The sequence below is a fragment of the Orbicella faveolata genome, unplaced genomic scaffold (genome assembly GCF_042242905.1).
Source record: "Orbicella faveolata isolate gen_17 unplaced genomic scaffold, um_ofav_v1 contig_46, whole genome shotgun sequence".
NCBI classification, from domain to species: Eukaryota; Metazoa; Cnidaria; class Anthozoa; order Scleractinia; family Merulinidae; genus Orbicella; species Orbicella faveolata.
The window spans coordinates 19561165-19572087 of record NW_028301576.1 but is presented as its reverse complement, the minus strand read 5'-3'; the positions used below and the strand labels follow the sequence as shown (position 1 = coordinate 19572087).

Here is a 10923-nt window from a genome sequence, read left to right as displayed (position 1 = left end):
GCCTGTACTTAAACCAAGAACACCAGAATAGCAGCATATCGCTAACCACTAACTGTTAACGTCTTCCAGCTGAAACACTAGCTGCTTTCTGTCGAAAATTATACTGAAATCCAACTGTAAACATGTTACTGCGATGGCTTAGGGCGCGCTCAAAACAAGTGCGAGCTCCGCAAATGTCTTACTTACTGGGAAGGTGACAGGAAAAAATGTAACGGGCACCGTAAAAGTTTTCAAAAAAGATCACTAACTTTAAAAAACGCGTGGCTACCCCTACATTTTATGTTATAAAATGGAAGTAGCAAGCTTATTCAATACCTGATTAGTTTCTGGTTGTGAGCAAAAGGTATTTAGACTGTATTTTAGTTGAACCAGAGGAAGGCTGTCAGAGACGAAAAAGCGCTGTTGCAACGATTTTGTCATTAAAAATAAACCAAAAATGGTCTTTATGTTATCATTTAGCATGTAGTTTTAAGATCTTTATAAACGAGATGTGAGCGAATTTTGATATATTTGTCCCACGGTGTTATAATAAGATACAAGTCTCATGTTATAACACCGTAGGATAAAAAATAAAAATGACAACAATGAATGTTCAATTGCAAGAGTCTTTATCCGGTAAATTACCCATACATTGAACGACGTAAATGTCATCTCCTAATTTCCATGCAAACTCTTTATATTTCAACCAGAGTTCTCCATACAAACGCTTATATTACGATTGGGTGACCTGTGGTTTGAGGAATAACTCAGCGTTGTTTAATTTGCATTAATTTTGTTTCCACCATCACAACGCTCATAAATCTGAATAGTTTTAAATATCCCACCAAAATCCCCCTGAAGTTCACAGGCTAACCAAAATCACTTCTTGCGTGATTTGTTTTTGTTCTCGGCATGCTGAGGTAAATGGAAACAGACAGCAGAAACTCTTATTCTTCGGCTATTTCAGCTTGAGTAAAAACAAAAAACAACACACTAGTCGAATTAAGTCTTTTTCCCCCTATAAGGACAGACTCAGCCGTTTCCTTAGGTCGAAAGTTGTGTATAAGGCTGGTTGTTGGGATTGTAATGCCTTTTACATTGGGAAAACAAAGCGTCGGTTGCATGACTGGAAAACGGAGCAGTTTAAAGCGCTGACGAGTAGTAACCACGCTTTTGCCATTGCAGACCATATGACCCTTACAGGCTACAGGATAAAATGGGATCACTTTGACATTTTAGCCACCGGAAGATCTAATGTGCATTGTAAAATTAAAGAAACATCATTGATTCGTGATGTGCAACCAACTCTTAAGGTTACTGTAGACCTTCAGGGGTGCCTTCCGGAAAATGCTTTCATCACGCGCTGCTTTAAAGAAAATCAAGGTAAGCTATATATCATTGTAAAGCTAACTAACAATTAGATTATGAGCTCGAGATTTCTATGAGGTGATAGTTGATGAGGCCGAAGGCCGAATTAACTATCGCCTTATAGAAATCGAGAGCGAATAATCTAATTGTTTTAGTAGAATTCTAACTGAAATTGGCTTCAAATAACGATTCCAATTATTTCTGGTCTTAGTATTAAACTTCACGCTTTGAGAATTCGCGTGGACTGAATTGTGAATTTGACATTTGCAGTTGTGTACGCGTGCTTATCAGTTTCTTTCAAACATTTCGAGCGTATTTAATTTAAGAAATCGTAAATGCCCTCCTTTTATTATTCTCAGGAATTTCATTATCCATTTGTTTCTAACTGTTCTTTCAAAACTTCGGAGAAACGAAACAACGTTGCAATTTTGTTGAACACACCGAGCCACTGCACACTAATAGCTGATAGTGTACAGTGGCTCAGCCAATCAGATTACAGCATTTGCATTAGTACACTAATAGAATTCTACTAATAAACTGTAGAATCCGAAAATAACAATATATTTTGCTATTTTAAACGCAAAAATGAGCGCATTTGCTAAACTGAATTACCAGCCTTTGCGTTACCGCGGACATCCAAACAGACTAGACATTATCAATCAGGAAATGATGGCTAACAAAGTGTGTGAGGCTTTTTCGATATTTCTATTGGTTGCTTAGGAAATCCCTTTTAAAGTTGGACAATAGAACTTCACAGGAAAAATATTTCGATTTTCGCAAAAGCCTCACACACTTTGGTGCACTAATATCTGACGCAGAGTTTTGACCGAGTTTCTTTAAAATCCGATAAATCTACATATCCTATTAGTTCATTAGTAGTATAGGACGCTTATGTGAGCCGTAACCAATCAGAAGGCCGTGCATATCATTAAAAAAGGCTCTCGACCAATCAGAGGGCCGGATTTGCTCATGAATATATTCATGAGTTAGGGGTTTATCAAAATATGCGCCTGCGAGGTCGTCCGCTGTCCTTCGCATCCCAGGTCACGTGCATGCCCAAATAAGGCGATAGACAGGAAATGAGTTTTAACAATTGATTTTTTTATTGATTTTTACAGGAAGTAAAAAATTACAATGGTGTGTATCCGTATGGAAACGACATGTAAGTGTTCGTGTCTACGACGCGTTTGTCGAAGACGAGTCCGTAGTGTTTGGTGTGTGTGATGACCTTGAGATGTTTGGTGGCTGGGTTTCTGTAGAAGAAGTTGGGGTTGACGACGGGGATGTTGCGTCGTTCACCGTCCTCGAGAGGTTGTTCGAGTTCGTCGAGTAGATTTTGTTCCATGACGTCATAGTTGAGTTGCCTGTGTCCTCGTACATTGAGGGAGAAGCCTCGGACTTTGCAACAGACTTTGCCTTGGTGGGTTTTGTACCCGTAATTCTTGGGTCCAGCGGAGGTGAAAGTGGTAATGAAGTCGCCGTCGTCGAGCTCGTTGGTCATCTCTCCGAGGTAATCGCCTAGCGGAACATCGGCTTGACCTGGTTTGTGCGAGTAGATGACGGAATCGGTGTCAAAGTAGAGGACTTGTTGTTTTAATTGTTCCAGGTAGCTGTATAATTTGAGCCGAGCCCAGCAGGTGGTGAAAGCGGCGATGAAGATGTTGATTCGTCCGTTGTCGGGTTGATTGTCTTCGAGTTCGGCGTGGACGACTTCTAGGGCTTCGTCGTTGGCGATTCTGACTTGTTTTATCTCGTGGAAGGGATTGGAAACGAGGGCAAAGAGGTGCGCTGCGGTGTAGACGACTTCGGTAGTGGGTTTGTGTAGGTTTTCGCCGAACTTGCCCCAGAAAGAGTTGAGCATGAGTTTGGCGGTGGCTTTGCGTCCGGGATTTTTCTGAATCATGTCCGGATCGAGAGCGATGCCTTCTTTCTGGAGGTATTGTTGCACGTACTGTGTCTTGTCTTGGGGGGTGTGACACCAGTTAGGGTAGCCGGCGGATTCCTGTTTGATTTTTAGCCATGTGTTCACGTAATCGGCGAAGAGTCCTGTACGGCGTTGTCTTTCAGGGAAATGGTGGACTTCGTGGATCTTGATGAGTGTGTATCCCATGGCAACGGCTTTCTCGATTTCGGGGGTGCACCAGGTTCCTCGTAGCGTGCGTTGCTCGGCCGTGTGAGAGCATCGATGTGATTTCTCGAGGAGGGGTTTGGACATTTCGTCTTCCACGCACGATCGGCAGAGTGGGAAGGTGAGTTTTTTATCGTGCCGAAAAGGTAGAACGGGATGGTAAAGTTCGTGAGGTGGTAGTATGTCCACTTTGGCCATACCGAAGTAGTGATGGATGTCTTGGTCGTCGGGGTTGACGATGACTTGAGGGTGTCCTATGGGGTATTTGCTTCCCTTGTTGACCCAGGGGTAGAGCGACGTCACGTCGATGTACTTGATTTGTTCTCCTTGAGCCACGTCGGCCACGTGATGCAGTTTGACGGCGTTCGTACGTCCTCCGAAGAAAGCGTCTCGGGGTTCGAGCGGTTGGACGATTTCGAACGTGTCTAGAAACTGTCTGATATCAGGGTCGGTTTTGACTTCTAGGGCCCAGTCGCATTCCCACTTGACGCAGAGCTGGTAACCTTGGCGACTGAGAAGGTCGTGTTTGCGGAGTGTGGCCTCGTAGACTTCCTGCATGGTGCGATCGGCGTGATAGATGGGATATCGCTCTCGATGGGTCGGGAAACAGCGAGGACATCCGTGCCATAGACATCCGTGGAATTCGTAGACGGTTCGAGTGGTCGGATCGTATCCGTCCACGAGCTGATTGACTAGTCGTACTTCGCCGCCGTTTCGTACCGTGAGGATACGATCACCTTGACCCGTGCGTTGCAACGAGTGTTCTTGCCAGGCTAGCCATTTCAGGGCTTCGACGGACTGATTGGATCGGGCGCCGTGCCATCCTCGCGGGGGTCTGGAGGCGATGGTGTTGAGCGGGACGAGTTTCTTGCGCCAGAATCGTTGGCAGGCGGAGGCGATGGTGAGGCATTTCTCCATGGGGTCAAAGTCGGCTTTTTGTTTGAATTCTTGCCGGAACTTTTGACAGCCCGCTTTGAGGAGTTTGACGTCCGACTCGCAGTAGGCTTCCATTTCTTCCCTTAGTACGAAATGGTAGTCGTTGTCGACTTTCTCTTGGTACCACTGTTCGAACTCGGCTTTCTTTTTGGCGGACATGCCGTCGGGATCGTACATGTCTCTCGGAGGCATGGGACCTTCGTACGCTTGATTTTCTAGAGTGTTGAATTTGTGTGGGAAGAATCCTTTACGCAGTTCGGTGATTCCGAAGGTGGCTGGAAAGTTGGCCAGCGGGAACGGGAGAAAGCAGAGGGAATCTTTGAAAGTCAGTCTGTCGGATTTCATGGACAGTATCTTGGTGCCGACGGTGATTTGGTCCGTGACTTCTCGATGGGTGGTGTAACAGTGTTGCAGGATGAACATCCCGTCGTAGCCTTTGAGATTGTGAAAGATGACGATGACGTTCCGATCCTTATTGTCCTGGTCGACGGCGAGGGATTCGAGGAGTTCGAACATGTCGGCGGTGCAGTTGCGTCCGTAGAAGGAGTGGACTGTCTCATCTTCGTCGTTTTCCAGGCAGAGTAGAATGGGGGTCTGATTCCCTTCGGCGTCGGTGATGGCTTCGTAGTCGCAGTACACTTGAAGGGGAGGGTCTTTGTCTACCCAGACGCTCGTGTTTGGATCGTCGGGTCCGGGTTCTTCGAAGGGTCTCCCGTTGACTTTGTCGCGGGGGACACGTATCCTTTCTGGCTCGTCTTCGCCTTCGTGGATGCGTTGGATGTAACAACGGTGCGTCTCCAGATAGACTTGATTTTCACAGATGCGGCATTCGCCCCATCCGCACTTGTGACCACGGGGACGCCCTCCTCGCTTGTTCTTGTGTTTAAGCTCGTAGACGTGACAACACTTCTCACACTTTTTGTAAGTGTTGCAGATGGAGTGTTTGCTGTGACTCTGGACTTGCGAGTGAGCGTCGTAGCATCGGTCTCCGAAGAATTGTCTGTGACACGATTGACAGATCTTGGTGGGTTCGGGAAACTTTCCGCGTGCTAGGGGTCGTTTTTTCTCGATGAAATCGGGACAGTCTTTTCGTTTGCAGGCGGGGCACCATTGACCGAGACAGGGATGATGATGAAAGTCGTCGTGATCGTAGCCTCGATTGCATTCGTCGCAGAAGTAGGATTTGCTGATGAATCCATTGAACGAATTGCATCCGTCGTAGTGATCGTCTTCTTTGATGAGACGAATGATCTTGTCCGAGGGTTCGGGTCCCGCGTAGATGACCATGTGGGGTGGGTCGATGGACATGACTTTGAGTTGGTAACCAGGTAACGCTTTTTGAAATTGTTGCAGTTCGGGAATGCCGCAAGGTCCTTCGGGAACGTTGGCTCGACGGTGTAGGTCTTTGGCCAATCGCTCTTGGACGGGTCGCCCCTGTTTGAGATTGTGGTAATCTTGGTCACGTGAATTCTCGTTCGCGTCTACCCAGGCTTTCATGGTGACGATGGCTCGGGCGCAGCAGAGAGTGTCTTTGTTTCGGATGGTCACGCGCGACCGTTTGACGATGTTCCGCACGGCGGCGCAACTCGGCCTGTATCGTTTTCCGTTCCCGCTGCCATGACCCGGGGTACGTATGAAAGTGGTTTCCATGGTAAACGTGTCGTCGGGGGTGAATTCTTCGTTGGAGTTGAGTTTGGACGCGAGAGACTGGAGATAAGTGCTTAGTCTTTCACTCCCTTCTTCGAATTCTCGCACGGTGAAGGTGGTGGACTGAAAGGCGTGCGTGAAGGCACGGGACTGCATGGTGAAATGGACCGTGGAGTGGGGTGTCAGGGTAGGATCCTGAGCGATTTGTTGCTCGATGGATCGTTGAAGGGCACGAGTCAATTCTTGACCTAGATTGTCATCGCGAGTCACGTCTCTGTTTTGTTTGAGCGTGGCTTCGAATCGTTGTTTGTGGAGGACGTTTCTCCAGTTACGTCGTGCACCTATGGGTCTCAATTCAAATTCTAGGGATGGACTTGCACCACCTCCGGTTTGGAGCAACGCTTGGGCGTCGTCGTCGTCGTCGAAGGGGAAGGCTTCGTCGTAGGTTCGTCTGTTCTGTAAAAGACAACAAACACAACGTTTTTCAATTAGTCAGTCTTTATTGCCAGTCTTGAATGCGAAGTGTTTAACAAATAACGCTTTTTACTTTTTACGTTAATGAATGAGTCATGCATATTGGATCCTAAACTGATTTTACGTTTCATATCATGCTTGTTGACATAATGTGCTAAGTAAACTGGGTGATAGTCAACCGTGTTATGAAGAAGTATATGTTCCTCCCAGGGCCACGTGAGACAGATAATTTTAACACATTTCTCATAACGTATTTCTATGTGTCCGTAACCCCATTGTCGTTTCAGTTCACCGTAATCCAAAATACTTCTGTGAAGTGCGTTCAATGGTTTATTGTTCCTTCGATCGCGTATACACTGCCAGGTGGCCAAGTCAAGTATGTGACGCTTTAGTTCTTCCGGTAACCAATCCCAGTGACTCTATGAAAAATGATCAGGGTCAGAGTTATAAGGATGACTTTCTTACATAGGGTACTCGTCATACTCACTGCTTCATATTGATCCATCCGTTGGTTCATCTCTTCATCGGGCACTACTTCATATTGATCCATCACTTGGTTCATCTCTTCATCGGTCAGCTCCTGTGCCATGGTTTCTTCTTCTTCTTCTTTCCGGCGCTCGATACAAGTTCAAAACTCAGAGTGACTCGAACGGTTCGACTCGATTTTTTTATACACACGGTATAATGGTGTCCAGTCTCCGACCGAGTGTAGGGGTATATCCACCTATCCCCTGGGTCGGTGGTAACACGTGACTTGGTCTCGATCTCATGGATTGGCTATCGCCTTATTTGGACATGCGCGTCACAACCTCGATTTCATATTTCTCCTTATTTGGACATGTTGCCCTTATTTGGGCATGGACGCTATGTTTTGCTACCAAAGGCACCACCTTGTTTATGCAAATCGAAAATACTGATTTTTTTTTTTTTTTTTTTTTTTTTTTTTTTTTTTTTGCGAGATTTTTTTTTTTTTTTTTTTTTTTTTGTGCGAGATTTTTTTTTAAAATGTAATCACTGCATGCAGGATTAGAACCTGCGCAGGATAACATTCCCACTGGATTTCCAGCCCAGCGCCTTAAACCACTCGGCCACCATAGCTTGCTTAATCTTTTGAAAGAAATATTGTAGTATTAATGCAAATTTTGATGGCTTACCCCCTGGTTTTTTTTGCGAGATTTTTTTTTTTTTTTTTTTTTTTTTTTTTTTTTTTTTGCGAGATTTTTTGCGAGATTTTTTTTTTTTTTTTTTTTTGCGAGATTTATTTTTTTTGCGAGATTTTTTGCGAGATTTATTTTTTTTTTTTTTTTTTTTTTTTTTTTTTTGCGAGATTTATTTTTTTTTGCGAGATTTTTTGCGAGATTTTTTTTTTTTTTTTTTTTGCGAGATTTTTTGCGAGATTTTTTTTTTTTTTTTTTTTTTGCGAGATTTATTTTTTTTGCGAGATTTTTTTTTTTTTTTTTTTTTTTTTTTTTTGCGAGATTTTTTTGCGAGATTTTTTTTTTTTTTTTTTGCGAGATTTATTTTTTTTGCGAGATTTTTTTTTTTGCGAGATTTTTTGCGAGATTTATTTTTTTTTTTTTGCGAGATTTATTTATTTATTTTTTTTTTTTGCGAGATTTTTTTTTGTGAAGTTTAATTTATTTAAATTGTTTAAAAATTACTATTAGCTTCCATGAAGGAAAACTTTTTTTCTAGAGAGTATTTTTTATGCTCTTTTAAATGAGATATAGTAGATATAGAGATATATAGAGATATAGAGATATAGAGAGATATAGTAGATAGATAGAGCACGATTATTCTCCACACCCATTTTAGAACTTGTATGAGCGTCCATTACGGAAGACCATGCCTGCCCGCTCCGCTGAAGCATTGAAACGACAGAGAGTGAGAAGAAGAGAGTTCGTGCGAGAGTGGAAGAAAAGAAATCCGGAGAAAGTTCGCGAGCAGAAAAGACGGTATCGTGCACGGTACAAGATGCGTGACATGGTGCGCGACGCGTTGAATCGTTATAGGGAACGCAAACGTCGCTCCCGTTTACCTGCAACACGACAGTGGGAAGAGCATGATTACGATCCGGATGAAATTCTTCGGGGTTTGTTGGGAGTTCGGGTTGAGCTGACGGATTTCAGGAAAACAATACCACCGTCCAACACCACGACCACCGCCGCTAAGAGCACTACCACTGCAACACGACAGTGGGAAGAGCATGATTACGATCCGGATGAAATTCTTCGGGGTTTGTTTGGAGGTCGGATTGAGCTGAGGGATTTCAGGGGAACACTACCACCAACCAACACCAGTACCACCATTACCACTGCAACACTACCACTAACCAACACTAGTACCACCATTACCACTGCAGCACCACAGGCATTACCCCCACCGCAACGCCGTGGGAGGGTGGTGTCTTATTTCCCCACAGCCGCTAAGAGCACGACCACAGCCGCTAAGAGCACGACCACCGCCGCTAAGAGCACTACCACCAATACCACTGCAGCACCACACGCATTACCCCCACCGCAACGCCGTGGGAGGCGGTTGTCTTATTCCTCCTCCTCCTCTGACTCTGAGCCTGATGAAGGGTTGGTAGCAGAGTTAGAATGCATGTTAGCGGAACCCGAGGATCCTGTAAAACGGAGACTTGAAAAGATCAGGAAAAATAGGAAGGAAGCAGAAGAAAACAGAGTAAGACGAATGCAAGAAAGACGGAAAACAGAAAAAATGATAACTGAAATAGCTGCTGAGCTTGATAAGATGTCGTTTATGTTACACGACATGGGTAGATGGTTTCAACAATTTGAACGCGAGGATAAGGTAGAGCAGGCTACTCAGTTTGAATATTCGCGCAATGTATACATTATCGCCGAACTTATGAATCAGTTGGAACACTATTTATAGGACAAAAGAGACTCTTTTTGAAAAACAACAAAGCGTGTGTAACTTTAATTACAACAATAAAAGGTTTTACAATTTCCAACGTTTCTTGGTCTGCATGATTTTCTTAACAATGCGTTCTGTCATGGTTTTACGTCCGGGTAATTTGTCGATGGCCTGGATCATCTTGGTGTCGGCGTTCCATTTGTCCTGTAAGTTCTTGGCCCTTGAATAGTCAATGTCGTGTTGTTTGGCCAGTCGGTCCAGACGGTTGATCCCGGGGTCTCCACGCGCCAGACGTTTCTTCAGTTTGGTACCAGGTCCCATGTACTGATAACCGGGCCAATGAAACTCGATCCCAGTCTTGGCCAACCATTTTTGGATGTCGATCCCATACCCTCGTTGGCGACGGCGACGTCGGGTACTTCTCCTCGGGGGTGGAGGTGCCTTTTTCCTCTTCTTAATCCGAGTCATAGTCCAGTCCCCTTCTCCAGGGGTCTTCGAAATCTTCCCACCCTGCTTGTAACTTTTCTGCGGCTGACGGTTTGACCTTCTTGTACTTCTTTGCCTTGCCTTTGGGACTGTAACCACCGTCGTCGTAGTCGATACCGAGTGATTTCAGTACGCGTCTGGCTCTATCGGAGATGGGTGCTTTTTTCTTGGACGATAGGGGAGTTTTACCTAGCGTGACTGGTTTGGGTGGAATGGTAGGTTTGGGGGTTTTCTTCTCCTTTTTAAAACCTGACGTGGAGGGTATGGGGGTTTTCAGCTCCTTTTTCAGTCCTGTCGTAGAAAGGGGTTGTGGCGGGATGATCACGGGGGCTGCGGCTGGTTGGTTGACTCCCTTGAGGATCTGTTTCAACAGAGTTTCGACGGGTGCATCGACCATGCCTTCGGGTTCTGTCGTTCCCTGGTACGAGATGGGACCGCTTTTACCCGTACGTATACGTTTCACCAGTTTCCCTTCCTCGGAGGCGATGGGTTTGGTCATCTTAACGGCCATGCTGTCGGGGATGCGTTTGTCGTTCAGGATGAGATGTTCTTCGGCGGCCAGACGTCCGGCTTTGTTCAACAAGGCATTCTGGCTGATCTTCCCCTTGTAATAATCTTGCAGACGATTGAATTCTTGAACGGGCACCATCATGACTTCGTTCATACCTTCTGACTCAAGGTCGTGTCAGGAAACTCGGACAATTCTCTCAAGGCCGTCTCGTAACAGTCTTGCCAGTACCGTATGGATTCGTCTTTCTTTTCCAACTCGAGTTCGAGACTTCGAACGGTTCGCTTGCCTTTACCGCACTCCCTGCACAACTCGATGCACCCACCGGGCGGCGTGGTATCTCGTTTCGTTTGACAGGTTTGGCAGAAGTCACCGAACTTTAAAGCCATGTATTCTTGATACAGGTCGCGGTACCTCTTGTTCAAGTACTCGTACGAGTCTTTCCATCGGGCTTCGCGACGATTGGCGTCTTGCAACAACTGCACGAGTTTAGGAATGGTATTGTGGGACTCGTCTT

At 45.3% G+C, this 10923-nt stretch overlaps 1 protein-coding gene across 1 annotated transcript; it reads left to right on the top strand.

The window, feature by feature from the left end:
- Positions 1–8100: 8100 nt before the first annotated feature.
- On the top strand, positions 8101–9445 carry LOC149098785 (uncharacterized). Its single transcript, XM_089277306.1, has one exon. It carries the CDS (start codon positions 8378–8380, stop codon positions 9428–9430), a length of 1053 nt encoding a protein of 350 aa, XP_089133432.1. The 5' UTR covers positions 8101–8377; the 3' UTR covers positions 9431–9445.
- Positions 9446–10923: the final 1478 nt, after the last annotated feature.